Source organism: Acyrthosiphon pisum, chromosome A3 (genome assembly GCF_005508785.2).
Source record: "Acyrthosiphon pisum isolate AL4f chromosome A3, pea_aphid_22Mar2018_4r6ur, whole genome shotgun sequence".
NCBI classification, from domain to species: Eukaryota; Metazoa; Arthropoda; class Insecta; order Hemiptera; family Aphididae; genus Acyrthosiphon; species Acyrthosiphon pisum.
In genome coordinates this window covers 28,336,055-28,358,321 of record NC_042496.1, presented here as the reverse complement: position 1 = coordinate 28,358,321, position 22,267 = coordinate 28,336,055, and the positions used below count along the sequence as shown (strand labels likewise).

Below are 22,267 nucleotides of genomic sequence, written 5' to 3'. Positions count from 1 at the left end.
TACACTTAAACATAGGGTGATTCATTTAAAAAGGACAATTAGTTTTTTGGTAAATAATATCAATTGTTCTATCTGTGCAATAAAATATTTTACTTACTGGATTTGTTCCAATTTCAATTGTAGCTGTTTGAATTGATCCGCAATTGATAATCCAGGAATAGTAGTTTTACTTTGCTGCAATAAGTGTTCAATTGAATCAATATTATTTTTCCATTGATCTACTTCCTCAGAACAAGCACTTATATCATTTATTAAATTTATTTTATCTTGATTTGTATCAAACTGAAATTCAGCATGCTTCAACTTTTCTAATAATGTTTCATTCCAGATAAAAAATTCATTTGCTTTTTCGAGAACAATTTTTTTCTTTTGCATTAAATCTTGAAGTTCCTACAAAAGTATAAAAATTATAAAATATAATAAATATAAATTTATATTTAAAAGAATATTATTAAAACTAGTTACATATAGTACTTACTTTAAATTGCATAATTGACTGTTGTACTGAAACATTATCATCAAAATGTTTAAAATCATCTTCAATTTCAGTAAATAATGACTGTTTTTCCATGTGTTCTTCAGTAAATGTGTGAAGCTTTTTCAATATTTCTTCAATTGAAGTACTTGGAACAATATTGCATTTGTTTACTTTTGAATCCAATTCATTTAACCATTCGCAAAACGTATTTACTTTGATTTCATGTTCTTTTCTAAAATATATTTAACATTCTCATTTCTTAAATCTATAGAGTATAGAATATAGATTATACTAAATCAAGTAAAAAAGTAAAAAATAAAATTATTAAGAGAAAAATGATTCTTTCTCATTGGGTTATAGGTTTACCTACTACATATCTATATCATGTAAAAATGAATACACAATAATGAGAGATAGTTATGAAATCTTTAGGCATACTATTTGTAATTTTAAATGCAACCAGAGTTTATCTTGTTTTTATAAATACATTTATTTTAGTCATAATAAAATGGTAATATAAATAGCTATAATTATAAAAAAATTATTTTAAGGTCTCTGCAAATACTATCAATTTTTCATCAAACAACGTTAATGCCTGATAAAAATTAAGGCACTTCTAGTGGATCAATATAAATAATGTAAAGATTTTTGTGTAGATAATGAAGTTTACTTTGCATCGGTCGAAGGAGCACATTATTTTCAATATTTTCAATATTTTTTTATATATTTAATAGTAAAAATATAAAAATTTATAAAATTTAAAATGTTGATTCCTGTTAAGAATTCGCTAAAATTTAAAAAATGCTCCGACTGATGCAAACTAATCTTGTATATGTATTCAAACGTCTTTGCATTTTTTAAACCGGACCTTTGGAAGTACTTAAATTTTTGTCAGGCGTTTAGCTATTTCACGTTCATAAATTGATTTTGAATATTCTGAGCTAATGACTAAATTACAAGTGCATGTGAGTGTCTAATATGTATGATTTGGGCGATAGTTGGAAAGTATACACACACCAATAATCATTTACTACCCAACCAAAGATGAGCAGAGCAGTGACCGAAACGAGCGAAAAAGTTGCCTAAACACAACTCCTTAAATATGACACGTTTGCAGGGGCATTAAGTTAATAATAAGTAAAAAAAAATGTAATGTAATATTATTACCTATTTATAAAAACTTATATTATTTATAATAAATTAACTGAATTTATATGTTGAAAATATATATATAACAACATAATATTGTGCATACAGTATACAGTGTCCCACGAGGATTTAACCATTGCGATATCTCCGTGAGATAATAAATATATCATAAATCAATTTTTTTTTTATTAGACTCACAGAGACAAGGACTACACATAATTTATTTTTTTATTTTATATTATTTTTGGTAAAAAAGTTAAAAAAAAAACGTTAGGTATTATTTTATATTTTTATTTTTTGAAACAATTGAAGATAGCCATTTTATAGAGTTTATTTTTGTGAAAATATTGACTCAACATTTTATTTTCATTAATCTCATGGTTTTTAATAATTTTTTTAGTTTATAGTTAATAATGGCAAAAAAAACTAGTTTATGTCCAGGCGGTGATACCCCTCTACGGCTAATGGGTATATCCTTACAAGACACTCTGTGTATGCTGTTATAACATATATTTGAAAAAAAATAATATATCTCATTAGCTTTCTGATAATTTTTATACTACACTAATAATAATGGTATTAAATATAATAAATTAAATTTATGTACTTGTCTGAAATAATATTAGAAATTGTTTGCATTTGTCCATGCATTATCTTTAAATATTCATTATTTTTGGTCTTTAAAGTAGACAACTTCTCCTTAATATCACTGGTAGTTTCAATTGTAAAATGTTGGTTTAGTCCATTAAGGTTTTGTGAAAGACTAGAAATGTCACTAAGACATTCATTAAGTTCTTGAGTTAATGCCTAAAATTAATACATATTGTACATAGGTATATTAATTTAAGAGGATGCACACCCACATGCATTGTCTCTGTCTTACACACGAACGACATAGCCAAAACGCGTTTACTTTTTCTGAGCAGAACTTGCTAAATTTTAGTTCTAGAGTAAAAATATCTACTATAAAATTGAATTGTCACAATATTTCCGAGGGCAAATTGTTTCGTTTTTTCCATTATATCCAATATAACGTTCATTCTATTGTTTAGAAATAGAAAAAATGTCAAAATTTTTAAAATACCTTTAACTCTTCAAAATTTAAATTTTTAAATAAAAATGGCATTGACTTGCCCTTAGAAATATAATCACAATTCAATTTTATATTATGTATTTTTACTCTAGAACCAAAATTGAGCGAGTTCTACTCAAACTGCGTAAACGCGTTTTGTCTATGTTGTACGTGTATAAGATGGAGACAACACATGCGGGTGTGACATCCTCTTAAGATAGAAAATAAAATAAATAATTATTAGTTCTTACCTTATGTTCCATTAATTTTTTTTCGAGTAAATCTTCTGAAATTGATTGATTTATAATTAATTCTTTCAATTCAGATAACAGTGGTTGATTTAGTTTTTCTTCTATCTTTAAAACTTTTTCATTTAATTCATTCCAGTTAAATAACAATCTCTGTAATCGGGTAGTTTGTTGTACTGCCGATGATTGTACAGATATACAACGAGACTGAATTGCATCTACTTCATTTAAAATAACTGCAGTCTTGTTCTCAGAAGTTATGGTTTTAAGATTTTCAATTTTTTCTTGGCATTCTAAATTGATCAACTAATCAAAAAAACATCAAAATTGTATTAGAGTACAAAGTTCATTTTTAATTTTAGCATAACATACTTGTGTATTTTTTAACCAATCATTAGCCATTTGCAATGTGATTGGTTTTATATGATCAGTATTTATTTTTTTTTCAGCGTTTTCTAACCAAGGTCTAATTTCTTCTAACTTTGCTTTATGAACTTGCCATTCATTAAGATCAATATTGATTTCTTCATTCTTACGATTAGTATTACACTCCAAATTTAAAATTGACATTCTTACTTCATCCAAATCTTGTCTGAGTTTTTGTGTTTCATTGGTATCACTTTCTAAAAAATAATAAATAAAATAAATACATAATTAAGTTTTTGTGTTCAAAATGGTTGGTCTCTAATATGAAGTTTAATTTTTTTGCAAACATTTTGAGAAATATGTCTACTATGGGTTGGGTTATCAAACTAAAAAATATATAGGTTGTCATTTAAAAAACAAAAATAAATAAAGTACTTTACCTGTCTTAATCAACATTTAATAATATTTACCTTTTTCAAAACTATGGAGATCTTCTGTTAAGCGTTCTAAGCTATTTCGCTGTTTTTGTAGTTCATCTTGAACTTCTTCAATTCCTCGTGCCTTAACTTCAGGATTTGTTTGATCTTGTTGTATTCTTTCTATGACAGCAGGAGCAGATTCAACAGACCAAACATGAATTTTGTTTAATCCTGAATCAAGTTCACATAGTTTTATTGAGAGCTTTTCTAATCGTTGTGTTTCTTTATCCACTGTTTGAATTGTTTCTGTTAATTTATTTTCTATCACACTAATCTGTATAACAAAAAATAAAAACAAAATTAAATTTATGTTCAAAATATATCCAAGTCAAATCTAGTTAATAAATGAATTAAAATAAAATGTCACAGTATCAATCAATATTAGATTATATAATATTACTTCGTTTTCAATTGCAAATTCTTTTTCAGGAATATGTAAATTTTGTGATATATCCCTCAATTTGTTTAACATATTTTCAGCTGCTTCTCGCAAGGCAAGACTTAGTTCTTGTTTACTTCTCAATTGCATTGAAATTTCTTGTGAGTTATGTTTATTATCATCAGATACTGTTTTTAGTTCATTTTCGGCTTTTTTGATTATTTCCATAACTTCATTTTTAGTTTTTGTGTAATCTATTAATAGCCTTTGAGCATTTTTTAATTTATTGAATTTATCAATAGAATCATTATATACAAAACTCCAATCTGTTTCCAATTTGGAAACAAGTTGAGGAATAAAGTTTGGCACAGAAGCGGAATTTTTCACTAATTGCTTTCCTCTTTGCAATGTTGACATTACAATAATTCGTTGTTTCTCGAGTCTTTCAATTATTTGTTCCTGATTTTTAATGAGCTCACTTAAATCATCCAATGATTCTCCTTTATTAAGTAATTGTTCATCTTTGGCATTTTCTAACATTTTTCCAATCTAATAAAAAAAATTAATTAAATTTGGAATAAAAAAAAAAAAAAAAAAATTATAAATATAAATCAACTAACTTCTGTGACCTCTTTTTTGTATATAAAGCATTTGGTGTACATCTCAGTTTTAGTTATTGTCATGTCTATGGTTGGTATTAAATGTTTATATCGACCAATTAATTCTTCAAGATTTTTTTGTTCTACTTGTTGCTGTTCATCAGATACATAAGGTAATAGACTATCTAGTACCTGAACCATCCATTTCATATCATCACGTTTACTATCTACATCACGACAAATTTCCTGAGAACAATATGTATTTTACATATGTAAAAAAAGTTATAAAATAGTTATTAATTAAATTTAACATTTACTTGGAATATAGATTTTTCTTTTTCAAATTCTTCATCATTTAAAAGTCCTTTTAATAATCTTTCAACGCTTATATCAACTGCATTCATCCATTTTTCTAGACTATCAAATTTAGATTTATAATCTTGAAACTGATTAGGTATTTGTTTACATTTTTGTCTCATTTCCGCAGTTCTCTTTTCTATGCTTTCAAATCGATTAATAGATTTGATTAGACTTGAATCAATAGATGGATTTGATATTTTTTTACTTTCGACAGACATATTATTTAAACACGATTTAAGTTCCTTAACTATCATACCGTTATCAAAGTATTCCTAAATATCATTAAATAAAATTATTAATGAACGTACAAATAATAATAAAGTAAATTCCACTTACAATGTTCCTTTTGAGTATCAAGTTTACATTTTCATTTCTACTAAACATTTGTTGTTCAATGTTAAGTTCTTTTTCTGCTTCATTTATACATTGATTGAATGTGATTTCATTTATTTTAAATTCAACTCTCTTTATGTATGCTGGGACCATATTTAAACATTCCTATAAACAATATAAATCAACATTTGCTAATTGGTTATTTAATGCAATATTACTTGATATTTTAACTTTATTGCTTTGGATCTATTTCTTATTGTTTCTTGTTCACTTGGTAAGATACATCTAAGTAGTTCGCCTTCAACATTTTCTAACTCAGCAATCCATTTATTATTATTTGAATACTCAAAATACCCCTGAAAAATACAGTTTTTATAAACATTATTTAATAATGGATTAAATTTCTGTTTTAATTAAACTTACTTTTTGAGATTCTAAATTTTGTCTTGAACTTGTCTGTTCCTCTAAAAATAATTGTTTACTAGTTTCAATCCAATCTAGTATAACTTTTTCTATTTCAATAAAATTATGCCAACATCTCAAAGTCTGTTGTAATTTCTAAAATTAAAAAGTATAGATGTTTTTTTATATCAATATTATAATATAATATTTTATTTTTATGTATTAAAATATATATCCATACCATATCCCACTGTTGACATTCTTGAGTTATTCTAGAAAATTTAGCGTTCAGGTCAGCCATTGTTTGTACAAACTCTGAATTATTTCCTTGATCTTTCTCGGGTTGAATTGATTTAATTATGCTTTGGAATATTTTATTCTTGCTGGATAACATAGACTGGTAATACGACATGCGTACTACAATGCTCTAAAATTAAAATTGAACATAAAATTAACTTTAAAAATAATAATAACTATAAGCACAACTTGCCTTTAAGTATTCAATATCTTCATGCAATTCTTTTTGACTTTTACTTAGTTTTAATGTAGACAAAAATTCTTCACAATTGTTTAACCAATGATTTATTTCTTGTTGACCTGTCTCAAGAGCGTCATACTGAACTAGCATATGGTGAAGAGCATTTAAATGTACAGGTATGCTTGCTCTAATATTAACAAGAGATTCTATAAACAATACAAAATACATTAAAACATATTGATAGGTTATGTATGAAAGTGATCAAATATTTTTAATTTGCCATGTTTTACATTTTTTCAATTACATTTATTATTTTAGTATATCTTACAAATTAAAATGTTTATATAAATTGCATAATATGTACAATAATACACAATTATGTGTACCTTAATGTATAAAATTCAAATTGCAATGATATTAAATTAGATTTTTAATCTGTAAAAATGTTTAAAAAATCTAATGCAGTACATACTCATCTAGGCCGGTATTAAGGTATCTGGTATACACAGTGTAGACAACTGCCTGAAAACGTGGATTAACCACGTATTTAGGGGTACCATACATGATATATATATTTTTTTTTAAATTAAAATAGAGACACCAAATTGTTCACAGTTTACCAGCAACGTAGATCTTAAGGGGGCTGGAGCGTAATCAATTATAAGGAGTAAAAACTAGGCATTTTATACTTCTATTTATCTGGGTCTTGTGTATGGGTTGAAAGTAAATGAACATAAGTGTACATAATTTGTTGTACTGATCACGTTTTTTAGGGACATCATAGTGACTGGGACGTACGTCTGTAATTTTACCTACGCGCATGCACATGTCAACATATAGTGCTTTATAAAATGACAAACTTTTTTTTTCAAAAAATACTACCTCTGACTTCAATCACTACGCTCAGTAGGATGTTCTGATTTTAATTTTGAAAGAAGATTTGAATTCTCCTCTAAATTTACTATAATTTAACTGTCGTACATATTTCATATTCTATATCAATGTATTTAAATTTGAATCATGAATATGATCTATTTTTACTCTTGTTAGTGAATTTATAAGTAAAAAATAAATAAAAATCAGAAAAATGAAATTGTTAAAACATAGATAATTTAGTGACAAATTCAAATTTGCTTTCAAAATTAATATCAGACATTATATAATAACATTATATTGGGCGTAGTGATTGAAGTTGTGAGCTGTTTTCGACCAAAAATGAATCACGCTCCAGCCCCCTTAATCCAGTACCTCTATAGATTGAAAATTTAACATTCACAAGTTTATGAAAAACAATTTGTGAACAGTTTAAGTAAAACCAATTAAATAATAAAAAAAAAAAAACATATCATTATTAAAAATTATAAAACCTTATCTTATTTTTTTTTGTTCAAAACAGAAAATAATGAAATATCTTATGTATATTTTATACATTTTTATTAATTTGACTTGCCTTTTTCTCTTTTAACACACAACATCATCTCGTTGACTTCGTCTCTTGTTAAATCTTTTATTAACACTTGAAATTTTTTACTGATTGCCTTAAAAAGATCATCCATTTGATCCAATTGTGATTGAAGACTCTAAAAACCATTTGTTTAAATTACAATCATATTCTGATTATTATAATAAATATTATCATACTTGGATGTCACCTAAGTAATCTTTAATTTTTTGGGATGAACTCAAATGTATTGACGACATAATTTGTTCTGCTTGTATATTCCATTTGTGTAATGTGTCCAAACCTTCTAAATATTCTTTACGATTTCTGATCATATCACCAGAGTGCATGTAATCTTTAGCTTTCTATAAAAAAATATTGTATTTAGTATAACTTTTATTAATTTATCTAAGTTACTTATTTGTTTATATTTTATTTACCAAAAATATACTTTCCCACGTAGCTGTAATACTTTGGAACTCTTGCTTTAATTCAGCACAAATTGAGTCTTCACATGTTGCAATTAAAAAGCTTACAGTATCATTAAGCAGCTCATATTTTTCCTTCCAAACACCAATATCCTATAAACAAAGTATAATTCATTAAGTTTTAATAACATAATATGTATCAAATTAAAGTTTACTTAAATACCTGAAAAAAATCAATCCGTTGCTCGTGTGGCAAGTTAATTTTTTTAACAGCATCCAATAACCATGCTTTCATATCTTCAGATAATGATTTCCACCGTCTCCAATATGCTATTACTTCTTCAAGCATACTTTGTGCACATCTCAGCTCCATTGCAATACTTTTCCATTGTTCAGCCGTCTGTTTCATGAATTTTTCAATTGCAACTGTCTCTTTATACTCTATACGACATTCATGTTTATACTCTTGTACAACATTTTGCATATCTATAAACGCCTTATTAAATTCTTGAAATATATTATTTCCTATAACGAAATTGTTGTATTTCTCGAGAAGCTGCAAAACATCCTGATGACGGCCATATTTAACAGTCCATGCTTTTAGTTTATTTTCAGTCAAATTTAAAAATGCAATCAAACAACACTAAAAATAAATAAACTTTCTGTCATTTTTGTAGGGTACATGCTTTTAGTTACATTTCAGTCAATCAAATTTATCGTATCAATCAAATGTATGTTGCTTGCAAGAATTTTAATTTAATTTTTTTTTATTGATGAAATATTATTTTAGTTGCAATATAAAAGTTATAAAAATACCTTGTGTTCTAAAAATTTTAGATGGGTTCGCCGTTTATGTGAATCTACTTGAATGTTATTGAGACGTCTCGATAGATCATTAACTTCTCTGTTTTGATTTTTAGTTTTTAACAACAGCTCGTTGAATTTTTGTTGAACTTCAGGTAAATCAGCAAAAAATGTCTATACAATGATAATGTTTAAATAAAAATGTCTTTAAAATATAAATAAATTTGTACCTTATGATCTTCTAGCTTTCTACTAATTATAACCGCAGTCTCCTCATTCATAATAGATGGGATATTATTGTCGTTTATTAGCTGCTCAGCTTTTGTAATCCATTCCCCAATTACTTTAAATGGTTCTGGTAAATAGAGGTCTAACTGCCATTGCCAATGTTTCATCTGTAAGAATATTTATAATAAATATTACGATACTAAACATAATAAAATATTAAAGGTTGAATTTAATTTACAAGATTATCTAATAACGTCCAAAGTTTTTCTAGCTCTTTCCACGATTGTGCTGAAATACTAATTGACGAACCAGAATTACAGATTTTTTTTAGCCTGTTATATAAATGGCTCATAGAAACGATTTCATCTTGTGCCTCTGAAAATTCCTAATAAAGTGCATAGGTAAGTAATATTATTAAGTTCTAAACTAAAATGGTAAAAAAATACTTATAGGTATTTGTTATTTTTATAATAATTACTAACCGAAAAATCTTGAGATAAATTTTGTGACCAAGATAAGTATTGAGTTTTTTCAGTTAACCACGTTAAAAGAAGATTATAGTCTTTTTGAATTTTATCGATTGATTCTCCGCTTTCACTTCGAACTTCTGGATACTTATGCACAAATTGCGCTACATATGTCATAACCGATCTTTCGTCTGGACGATCTACATCGACATCCTAAAAATACATATTAAATAAATACCACGAGTATAGAATACTTTTAAAATATATTGTAATGAATTTGACCATACTTCTGGATCCAGTAAACGCGCGATTCCTAAATCTTGTTCAGCGACATTAAATGCAGTTTCAAGTCTGGTACGGTTTGTTTCATTTCTCAAAGTAGTTATATCAATTAAATTTGTTTGTATGGTATCTATAATAGTGAGGAAAGCTATGCCATCTCTCCAACTTGGTCCAAAATCTTTTACTTTTATATTGCTTTCCCTAAGTTGAATAAATATATTATCATCTAACTATCTAAGTACTATTTTAACAGAATAATATACATATTATCCAATCACTAATCAAATAGGTACGTACTTTGGGATTACCGTTCCGACCCACTTTAACAAAGTTTTTTTAGCACCATCAGCTTTCCGGTTAATTTCCATCGTGGGAGATCGAACGCTTTCCAGGCTACTCGTGCTTCCACTAAAAGAGTAGTTCAACGACGAGAGTCCTTTTGTATTTTCTTCAATCTGTTAGACAACAATGAAGAAGCTTAAAGAGACAGCCAGATTATAATTTATAATTTATTTATTTACATTCTACAAGTTGCAACCATTTTTTTATAATTGCGTACAACATTACCTATATTCAAAATGTTTATTTTATACTCACGTCATTATTTGTAACAGTAATTCCAGTTTTACGAAGCTTAGAATTTAATTGTACAATAGGTAGTTTAATAAAATAAAAAGTAAAAATGTCTAAATAATAATTTTATTACCTGGAAATACAAAATTATAGTCCAAATGAGCCCTAAGACTATCGGAGGTCGCCCATCAACAATGTCAGCAGAATTTATATTTACTAACTTGATCTAAAAAAAATTATATCTATATAATATTATATAAAAAAATATTTTAAAATTTTAAATCAATATTAAATGCATTCAGAACGATCGTTACTTACCCGTTTACTTTGTAAAAATTGTATTGCAGAGTTTACGTTACTCAAGAAATGAGGCCTCCTCATGTTACGACCACGCTCAATAGCCTTAAAATATTTTTTTTCAAAATAACGATTTTATTTTAATTTTACAATTTAATTGATATTTACCAGTCTTTCTCCTGATAAAACTTCCAACAATGCAAGTAGCTTAGTACCATCTTTAAGATCTTCGATCAAATCATCAATTTTCAGTGGCGGTATCCTCTACAATATAACAATGATTAAAAAAATACGATCGAATATATAATACTTTAATATGTGTACGTTACTTGGCTCAGATACGAGTTTATCCAGTTAACAAAGGTCTTCTTTTGCACTCTCTCCTGTTCGTCTATACGATACAAAACACACGAACACCATATTGATATTAGTTACATGCGCCTTAAGGCTGTTTTATTCGAAAAAATAAATAAATAATAACATAGTGAACTCATAAAGATTCCGTGTGCAATTGTAATTTGTAATATTGTTTCAAAAACATGAAATATATAGGACAGTAGGTAGATCACTCGTTTTTATTTCAGGTTGTCACCGTGCCGGTATCTGAACTGACATAATAATAATGCAATAAGGGACAAATGTTTAATCGATACTATTATATTAAACGGCTTAGGAATATCGCACTACAATTTCATTTCTACAAGTCTTACGTAACGGCAAAAACCAAATAATCAGCAAGACTGTAGGTACTGATACAATCATCATTGTTGTTGTCATAAACCGCAGATGGAACGTCAAATTGATATGCAATAAATAATAGTTTTTCAATTTAATAAAAGTACGTTTATTAAACAATAAAAAACAAAAATGTAATACGAAAAAGAATAATAACTATTAAAACCTTTTGCTAAATTCCTATACAAAAATAAAAATTAAATTTCCGGTTAGTCTACTAAATAAACAATATGAGAAGAAAAATAATAATAATTTTTCGTTATACGAATAATGTAGAAGTTATAATAGCTATAAAAAATAACAGAAATACAGTTAGCATTCTATCTTCCAAGAATATTAATAAGACTGTGTAAAATAATATGCTATTATAAAATATCTAATACTTACCTATATAGTTTTAAACCTAATTGAATATATTTGTATTCATTTTTGTTAATAGGTAGTACCTATGGTTAAATTGCTTATATAAACTATGTAGTAATTTTTTTTAAAATATAGGTACACTGTACTACTGATTATTTTTTTTTAATTAGCAAAATTATTTTTTAAGTTTATTTGCATATTAGTATTTAGTAACTTTTTATTTCGATAACGATAACGAGAATACATTAAATTTATTTATTTACACTTCATACCTAACAAATATTAATAGGTTAATTGGGTATTGCACCTATTTGATATATTCGAGTTGTGATTAACTCAGGAACCTATTTAAGAATGTAACCGTTCAGGTATATTATAGGTTTTCGGATTCTTGAGGTTACTATACGAGTGTCACGGATTTTTGTTAATTCGGGGGTAAAGCCTGTAAAATAAGTGAAACGATTATAATATATTAACATGTAGGGCCTGGAAGAGTATGTATGACTGAAAACTACCAAAATATGCATGCATCCATATATGCGGTTAAAAATAGGTACTGAAATTTGTGCTAAAATAACACAATATACCTTGCATATTATATATTTAATAACATCAAAATACATTTAAAAAGTAATTCAATTTAACGATTTCAACATATATTATATACCTATTCTGCCATTTTTAAAGTTTTGAGAAAAGTAGCTTTTTTCTAAATTGCGTAGTTGTACCTACTATTTTATATTGTATTGAATTAAACTAAAAATGAAATGAGACTTATTTAGTTTTTTATTTAGAATCTAAAAAAATATATTTTGTAACTCTAAACTGTCTAGAACTGACTTAAATGGACTTATGGCTTTTTTGCTTAGTAAAATAATACAAACTTGAATGTTGTTTACTACGTATGTTTATTAATGTTCCTATAAATAGTCACATACGGCTGAAAAATAGATGTCCTTTCCTTAGCGGAAAAGACGTATGTGAACCCATACTAAGCAAAAAAGTCGTATAGTGAGATTACTTACTGCCTTTTGGCTTAGTACATGGTGGATACTGCCTTTTTGCTTAGTAAACTCCATACTTTTTAGAAAACCGTATATGCATTTCCCTGTTTATCTCGTAAATAATGGCTTATACGATGATTTTGCTTAGCACATAAAAAAATTGAAATTAAATTTAGAAAATTACAGTATAAAAAAACCTGTTTTTCAATTTTTGGCGTATACGGGCATTAGTCTTAGTAGGGCAGTATTACTAACCTACTATATATATTATATTATAATATGCAGTATATGCATATAAATAAAAAAAACCTCAAAATGTGCAAAAATATGCAAATTAAATTTTGAATTCGGATTTAGGTGTAGGTAAATCGATTAAACTTCAAACATTTGCAATAGGACGTATACAATATATATCTCATAAGTGACAAAGAATACCTAGTTAGTTTGAATATTATGATATTTCAACCAATTGTTTTTTTAACTTTCATACCCACAAGTCACAACCCACGTCGCGTACTTGTTTTATTTAGATTAGAATCAATGTAGGTATCTATACAAGTTTACTTTTAACTTTTAACGCATGCACATATTATAATAATATATTATATATTATGTATATATATATTGTATGGCAAAGCTTTAAGCTTTTAATACGTGTTTTAATTAGATAAACGGTAATCGTTTGATGTTAAAAACTTTTTTTCAACAATAAACCATTAAGAAACTAGTCACAGACATGCAATACATGTTACATTCAATGACGGCAAGACGGCATGAAAATAATAAAAAAAACTGAACATTTACCATAAACAATTGTAAATTTTGCACACATTTAATTCATAAAAATAACCGGTTTTATATTTTAGGATTTCTGAATAAATACAATTTAATAAGGGGCGGCTTTCTTATACCATCAAGTAAAATTATAAATGCAATCAACATTCAACATTTTCAAATATATAACGTTTACGCTTAAGCAAAAAGATACGCTAATATTACTTGTAAAAAATAAAAATTTAGCAATTAAGTAGAACATGCAATAATTATACAGGTACTAGATCTTATTATAAGTATCATTCTAATTCTCTGCAGTGATTACCTACTGCAAGATTTCGTATAAATTTCAAGCTGACAACAATAAATTTGCCACAATGTATCGATTTCATGGTAGGTAGTAGGTAAATTGTATACCTATAGCCCATAGGGATAGGTATGTAACTCTTATCATAACCAAAACAGGTTTAAATAGCCGGTAAGGTATAATTATACGTTTAAGTCGATACGTAATGTATATGTAAATTAACAGTCAACATAATATTATATAGGTCATCCATCGTTCAAAAATAAATTTGTTTTAATCATAAAATCTAATAAAAATCAAATAAATAAATGAGCATCAAAAGTAAAACAGCGGTTCTGATAAAATAATACCTAATTTAAGTTTATCTATGTCCATCATACCGTGTGTTCAACGATAAAGGTAACACGAAATATTTGGAACGTATGGCCTTGAAGTTGATAACGTGATTTTTTTATTACATAAAGAACTCGCTTTACTACCTATACTAAAGATTACTAATTACCATATATAATACTAGTATAGCTTACCTAGAGAGCCTTTATATATAAAGGTATATATTATTATTATAATAATTTATTATCTAAACTATCCATACATAGGCAGTGGCGTAGATAAGGGGGGCATGGGGGTCAGATCCCCCTGTTGGCTTTTTATTACCTTAGTAAAAAGTTTTGAAAGGGTGGGGGGTTTTCCAATTTTTTCCTTCCATTTAACTACATTGTTTTTTTCTTTTTGATCCCCCCCCCCTTTCAGAAATCATATCTACGCCACTGTACATAGGCTACATTTATTTTTTAAATACTTTTTTCTAAATACCTATGAGTAAAATTATTTTTCGAGCTAATATCCACCCTCCCCCCTCCTTAAGTATGAGTATAATAAGATCATTTTTTTAAGCAACTGACTTATATAATTTTTCATTATCTTTAAAAATGACTGATTGAGAGCGATTTAATGATCTAGTATCTGAAGTTCGCATTTATTGAATTTTTTTAAAAAGTTTTAACAATCTCCATGTCCGCGTAATTTTGTAATCAGTCAATTTTTAAGATAGAAAAACAAAATATTAAGTCACTCGTTTGAAAAAATCCCCAACATTTTTTTTTCAGATGTGCGAAAAAAAGTTTAAAAATTTGAATTTTTCAAAAATATATTCAGTAAAAATTAAAACCGAATCAATATAATATGCGTAGTAATATTTCGTGTAACCTTTATTGTCGGACACTGTTTAATACTTAAATATATATGGGTATATGCTACACACAATCCTCAATATTTATAAGTTAGTATTATTTACATATTATTTATAATATTTATCTTTCATATTTATTTAATATTCAATTAGATATAGTTAATTTATTATGTTTTATTATTGATAATACAATTAATACGAGTAAGTACATCTAAAAAAATATACCTAATTGATTTTTTTTTATAAAAAGTAGGTTTACCATAATTATATAAAATAAACCTTTTGAATTGTGATCATGTTATTAGGATAGTTATCACTTATCTGTCATATTTTGTATCCGAAAAATGGTAGAGAAACAGAGTAGGTACATAAATAATTGGATATGCAGAGTTTTACGAGAAACCCATATTTAGCCTTAACGGCTATAGTATATTAAAACAGCACTATTTTGAAATCGCGTGACTTAAAATCGTAGTTAATACTTTAAGTTATATTAGACAATCAAATAATTGAACGTTTATGAAGCTCTCATAGAAATATTATTTTAATTGATCTACTGAACGACAAAATTTCAATTGGACCATCGTTATTATTTTCAAAAGGTTTCGTTTAAGTATATTCTCAAAATAAATTTAAAAAAATTAACTTTTGAGGTAATAATAAGTAATTGATGTCTTACAGTATCGAAATAATTATAAAGTCAAATTAAATAATGGTTTTTTTTTTACAGTGTTTCCCATTAATTTCCAAGTTATTATATGATTAAAATATAGCAAATTAATAAGACTGTTTTATGTATGATGCTACATTTTCACATTAATATTTAGTTTGAGTATTAAATCTACAAGTGTGTGTCACTTGAACTTTCAATTTGGTTTTTATATGTTGGCTGAGTAACTGGACGGCGAATGATTTCACGATAGCCTAATTCATCCGGGGACAGCGGCTATAATGGCTATAAATAAGATAATATATAAACTGCACAAAATTTACTTTCTAAAAGTTCACTGAAATCGATTAAACTTTTTTGTTGCTATTTTAATGTCATCCTCTATAAATAGATTGTTGTATGGTCGGATTTTTAATCAGGCCGTCATTATATGGATTATATTATAATTTATAATGTTATGTTTGTCAGATTATTCGTCGGGGAGTGGACTAAAATTAATAAAAAAAAAAAGTAATAACAAATTACTGCAACAATATACTCTTACACATGAATATATCTATTAGCACACCTAATATACACACGATATACCTATTAGCAAAATGAATAAAACACGAATGTTGAATGGTGTAATCATTATTACTATGACATTTTAGCGAATTCAATCCTAGTAATGTCATTATAGAATATATAGGTACCTAATATGTTTTAAACAAATGTAATGCGAATTTGTAAAAATATATTACCTGTATACGCACATTTTAAAATGTCGAATAGTTTTTCAAAACTAAAATGAGTTCTTAAAGATTAAATTGAGATAAAAAGATTATTATTGAAAAATTAAAAAATTTCCGTTTTGATTGCTAGTTATATAGGGATTAGTCCGGAATTATGTAGGCAGGTATAGTAGGTAGTAAACTCAAGTCACATCGAAGTCTATTTTGAAAAATATTACAAATCTTAACTTAAGTCCACCAATAGGCTATATAATTTATTTTGTATGATATTTATTTTTACTGTGCAAAATATACTACTTTTTAATGTAGTATTTTAATTATTTATATGTATAAATTATATAGATATATAGTAATAGTATAAAATATTAAAATGTGTTAATAAAATAGTTTTAATAACTTTTTTAAACATTTAATATTCCAGGACATTGCTTACTTTTTATTTCTTCAATATGTAAGTCAAATTGTGACCGAGTACCGACGAACGATTTTCTCCAAGTATTCGGGGATGAAAGACTATCTCTGGATGAAGACCTGCTTATTGAACCTTCTCGGTCAAATGATAACGAATGTTTGATAACGGGACTTGCTTCCGGGCTACTAATAGTTTTTACACTTTTGTGTACTGTCACCATGTTCACGATGGCCATTTTGCCCTTTTTCCGACCATCTTTTGTATATATATCGCGTTCTTCAAGTACTTCTTCAAACGTTTCATCACCCGACCCATCACGCAATCCCTCGCCACCAACAGCTACTTGGTGAAAGTTTACATCAATTTTATTTTATTTCTCTTTTAATATTACGACTGTGATCATATTGGTTGGTCATAATATTTATCATGTATAATTGGCAAACATCAAAGTAATGTTGTATAAAAAATAAATGTTTAGTAAATATAAAAATAAAAACTATATCATTACCAATATAGTTAACACCCACATTCTAATTAATCTCCCGACCATATTGTAAACATACAGATTTTTAACATATTTATAATACATATTATATGCATTTTTTTGATTCGTTATAAAAAATAAACAAATTTAAAATATTTTCATAAAATCTTGCCTTTATAATACTATGGTTTAATCTTTAATAATACAGAGCTGTACCTACATTGTCTATATTAAACGCCTTTTAACACATTTAACAATATTTATTTGAACAATGTTTACTTAAATGTTAAGTATTTCCATATACTTCCATAACAATAATTTAATTTGACGACTGCAAAGATTTATCTATCATACTCGTATGATAAAAACATAATCATAATATAACACTTTTCGTATCAAATCGATTGTTAAGTTTATTTTTTGGCATCTAAGTTTCACAGAGAATATATTTTTACTACTAATAATTTTGTTAAGAAAAATATTGTATTTATATATTTTGGATACAAACTGAGAAACCTATTTATAGTTTTGAAATAAAATAATGATTTATCATTTCTTAACAAAATGCAATATAGTTTGTTGGCAAGCTCTTTTAAAATTATATTTTTATTTCATTGCATGCAATTATACAAATATTATTTCCTATTTTAAAGCTGAAATTGTTTTATAGTTTTAAGAAACACAATGAATATTTAAACAATGCCACACTTAAGTGACAATAATACTTTCGGTGGATTTAACTGTAGACGCAATATGCACACTAGTACATTACCACAATGATCATCAATAAGTTAGAATAACGTCCCTACCAGGATGAAAAAAAAAATGGTGACCAATATTCTAGGTACAAATCATCTGTGTATTAAAAAATCGAAAAGGAAAATCTACGAATTGAGCGATTGTAGGTCGCACACACCAATGTAAAATAAGAATAGTGCAATCATTATAATTAATAATATTATAGGTATAGGTACATGCATGTCGGTGTTGTCATTCATATGTGCTACAGGATTGTGTTTCCACAAACCTCCTAAACCACCTCTCGGTATTCTACATGTTTATAACAACTGTTATGATAGTCATAACTGCAGTTGTAACACTGTTAAACGTTCGTGTTTTTTAGTATAGAGTATATATAGTCGTGCCTGTAACTACTACAACTGCAGATAAGTAAGTGAAAATATCCACAGTATTACAGGTACCTTGTAATATTTTGTATTCGGAAGAGGTATCTATATATTTTGTGATTGTTTTAAAAATTTAAGAAGGGTTGGATTTTTTTTTTAAATATTTTGTAATATTTATTGTAATTATGTAAAAAAAAAAAATAGATTAGGTTAGTATATAAATATATAATACGCATTGTTGCGTTGAATATTGATCACTTAGTATAATAATGTCCCTAATGAAATTTATCAAAGTAAGCAGGCACAAAAGAATTTTTGATTATAATAAGCGAAAGTGTAAACCTCACAAAATTAAACAATAAAATAATTTTCAAAACAATACGTGCTTTGTACTCAATATATTCATTTGATTCTCCTATAGATTACCCGTACGTGTGTGATTACTGGTTTAGAGTACAGCTTCAGAATTTGAATGTACTATATATAGTATATACCTACCTATAATATGTAGGTATCTGTATATATATATATATACATTAATCTTTACTCTTCAGTGTGTCGTGAAACGAAAATAATATATTGAATTTTAGATTCTGGGTGGAGCAATGAATGTATTGGTTTAACAATGTGTGTGTGTGTGTGTGTGTGTTTTTTTAGAGAAAAAAAAATGCTTTCAACTTGATTTTTTTCAGGTAGGAAAGTGAATCTAGTTGGTAACTACCTACTTTGGGGCATCACAAATAAAAAAATGTCAAATTCCTACTTTTCTTAATAATTTCGAAATTCTCGAATTTCTACACAAAACCAGTTTTTTGACCAAATCGTTTTTCGATGTTGTAATTCACAAACTAATAAGTGATAATAGTAGATACTTTAAATGTTCACCAAATGTTTATATGAAAATTTTTTATACGTTGCATAATTTTCAAATTATTTTGACTCCTTTGAAGCTATTTATAGACGTTTAACATTTTCGTTTTTTTTTAGTTTTTCCTTATACATATTAATAAAAATCATTTCACCCAGTCATTTGGGTAAAAGATTAATATAAGATTCCTCGTAAATTTTTATTATAACTATTTAAAATATTAAAGATATATAAGCATGATTTTTATTTTATAAGCCTTTGAAGTTGAAATTTTGACAAAATCCGTCAAAATTGTTTGAAAAATGTTGTAGGTAAAAATTTGTAAAATTATAATTTTAATAGTGGAAACAAAAAATGAAAAAAAAATATATAAGTAGGTACTTAGGTACAATTTTTTTTTTAAAAACAAATTCATGTTTGTACTAAATTATATATTTAAATGAAGAATAACAATTTTAGTTATCTATTTTGTTGTAATAAAAAAAATATTTTTCGTAGAGATTTGAAACCATTACGTATACTATTATATTTTATGTAGGTACACAATGTTAGAATGAAATCTTCAAAATATTCAGATTTATTTTATGGATTTGTCTTGTTTACTACAATCGAAAGTAAATTATGTTCTACAGTAAACCGGTATTGACTCAATAGTTAATAACAATAATATATTATAAACTGATAGGTATATACTATTACAGAATACAGATAACTACCAGATAGTTAAATTTTAATAAAATAATAAATGGAATGTTTTCGGCAAAAATTAATTCAACTAGTTAGGTAGGTACTATTCAATTTAGTATAATAAATACTTGGTAACTGTGTCTTCACTCAGAATCAATTTTCGTATGCAATGGTTCATTTTATTTATTAATTATTTATTTATTTCAATATTTACCTATCATTGATTTCAAATTTAACACATAGGTAGGTACACCGTACATTACAGTGACATAACCAAAAGAACGAGGTACCTACAATCGACACCTAATGTACTGCAGAATACCTATTATACTTTCGCCTTTTTTTATCGGTGAAGTAAAAATAGGTAGCATTATATCAAGTTGTAATTATACCCAATTATCCAAATGATAAATAGATTAAATAATATCTTTTTTTATTCTGAATAGGAGGTACATCAATTGGTTTTTTTATTAGATTTATTTTATCAATAAAATTAAAGGTCAATTTAGTTATACAATTATGAATTAAATGTATGAGAAGAAACATCAAGATAAGTCCATATTGGTATAGGTTAACTAATTGGTAATTCTACGGTTTCCTAATGAAAATATTGAGATTACAATAACAAGTTTTCTATTTTGGTGTGTTTAATTTAAAAAATCAATAATTGTTGATATGTGACATAATTGATAAATGATAATACATCAAAATTTCAAATTCGTTATTGCGAAAAAGACCACGCAGTGCAAATTGAAAAATACCTGATAATTTCCAATACCTTCAACACAATCAAAAAAAGTAAATACTTACAACCGGTTTAATAAGACGATAGATATAATTATATGATTTATGCTTCAGTATAATAATAGGGTTTCTTCTCCTTGCAAAACGGATAGTATAGTTCTATATTATTCTAATCGATGTTTAGCGATCGATATAATTTATCATTAAAAATAACGGTACCTACATAATGTAGTTCCAATATGCCGTGTTAGGTAATGATATTAGAAATCAAAAAACTTTTAAAAAATTATATTTTTTTTTTGGATTGTACAAAAATTTCTTTTATAATTTAAAATACTCAACTTGAAACCATTTATAAGTAGGTTATAAATATATATTTTAAAGGTAGGCTAATGAAAAAAATATAGGTAGGTATATAAGATATTTTAAAACTATAATTTTAATATAATACCAGGACCTCGTAAAACACATTCCGTATAATGTGAAAGTTTTTCTATATTATTTGTTGATGTTTCTAAATATAAAAATAATTGCCTGACATAGATTAAAAGGATGTTGCGTCAAGTTAACGACAATTTTATAGATAAAAATCATTTATCGCAAAACTTAATATTCATGATGTTTTTTTAGATTTTTCTGAAGGCATCCATAATAAAATGTTTATTATTATACCTACTTCAAAACTTTTTCCAATTTCTAAATCAAATATCAATTTATTTAAAATAGCGATTATTGATTACTCATTAGTAATAATTTTTAAACAAATGATATTTGGGTTCTACCTTTGGAATTAATTTAATAACACCGAGTGTTGCTTGTAAAATCTGACGTAGGTACCTATAGGTAATGTGTAACCCATTTAATATTTAATTGTAGCTTTTAATCAAAACACATAATTAACCATACATTTATTATACTCTATCAAAATACCTATAATGGGTATTTTATTAAATTTTATTGTTACTAAATATTTTGTAACATTGCAACGGGGCTGGGTAATTTGTCCAAAACATCGTTTTTGTTCTAAATTGAGTCCCGGGTTTGAAAAAATTTATGGAGTTTTCCAAAAAGCACATTTTTATTCTCACTTTTACAGGCTTAAGCATGTGCTTTTTTTGTTTTTAATAATTATTTTAATTTTTAATGTTGTACTTGTACATAAAATTCAAAATTAAGTATATGATAATAAATAAATTCCAAGTAAAATTTTTATTTTATTTATTTTATTACTATTATTTTTTATTATGTACAGGGTAAAAATGTATTTGTAATTTAATATGTTTTTAATAGGTTAGATCAGGTT

At 26.4% G+C, this 22,267-nt stretch overlaps 1 protein-coding gene across 3 annotated transcripts in view; it reads right to left on the bottom strand.

Annotated features, from left to right (window-relative positions):
• Window positions 1-22,267, bottom strand: part of LOC100165351 (nesprin-1-like) — a 56,667-nt gene that overhangs the window by 6,528 nt on the left and 27,872 nt on the right. For 2 of the 3 annotated variants that reach the window (XM_029491432.1, XM_029491431.1), the window contains exons 4-31: window positions 11,193-11,254; window positions 11,032-11,127; window positions 10,885-10,968; window positions 10,700-10,792; window positions 10,291-10,448; window positions 9,999-10,194; window positions 9,727-9,924; window positions 9,483-9,629; window positions 9,247-9,411; window positions 9,029-9,190; window positions 8,436-8,855; window positions 8,225-8,365; window positions 7,985-8,149; window positions 7,794-7,923; window positions 6,356-6,549; window positions 6,107-6,292; window positions 5,887-6,021; window positions 5,682-5,819; window positions 5,467-5,628; window positions 5,088-5,402; window positions 4,792-5,016; window positions 4,193-4,720; window positions 3,784-4,066; window positions 3,320-3,570; window positions 2,951-3,253; window positions 2,235-2,434; window positions 479-710; window positions 98-390 (exon numbers count right to left, since the gene is read on the bottom strand). In XM_029491432.1, the coding sequence (XP_029347292.1) occupies window positions 98-390; window positions 479-710; window positions 2,235-2,434; window positions 2,951-3,253; window positions 3,320-3,570; window positions 3,784-4,066; window positions 4,193-4,720; window positions 4,792-5,016; window positions 5,088-5,402; window positions 5,467-5,628; window positions 5,682-5,819; window positions 5,887-6,021; window positions 6,107-6,292; window positions 6,356-6,549; window positions 7,794-7,923; window positions 7,985-8,149; window positions 8,225-8,365; window positions 8,436-8,855; window positions 9,029-9,190; window positions 9,247-9,411; window positions 9,483-9,629; window positions 9,727-9,924; window positions 9,999-10,194; window positions 10,291-10,448; window positions 10,700-10,792; window positions 10,885-10,968; window positions 11,032-11,127; window positions 11,193-11,254 (5,662 nt within the window). Of the gene's footprint in view, window positions 1-97; window positions 391-478; window positions 711-2,234; window positions 2,435-2,950; window positions 3,254-3,319; window positions 3,571-3,783; window positions 4,067-4,192; window positions 4,721-4,791; window positions 5,017-5,087; window positions 5,403-5,466; window positions 5,629-5,681; window positions 5,820-5,886; window positions 6,022-6,106; window positions 6,293-6,355; window positions 6,550-7,793; window positions 7,924-7,984; window positions 8,150-8,224; window positions 8,366-8,435; window positions 8,856-9,028; window positions 9,191-9,246; window positions 9,412-9,482; window positions 9,630-9,726; window positions 9,925-9,998; window positions 10,195-10,290; window positions 10,449-10,699; window positions 10,793-10,884; window positions 10,969-11,031; window positions 11,128-11,192; window positions 11,255-17,075; window positions 17,394-22,267 lie in introns of all 3 variants that reach the window. The other variant, XM_016807244.2, reaches the window with a different exon arrangement.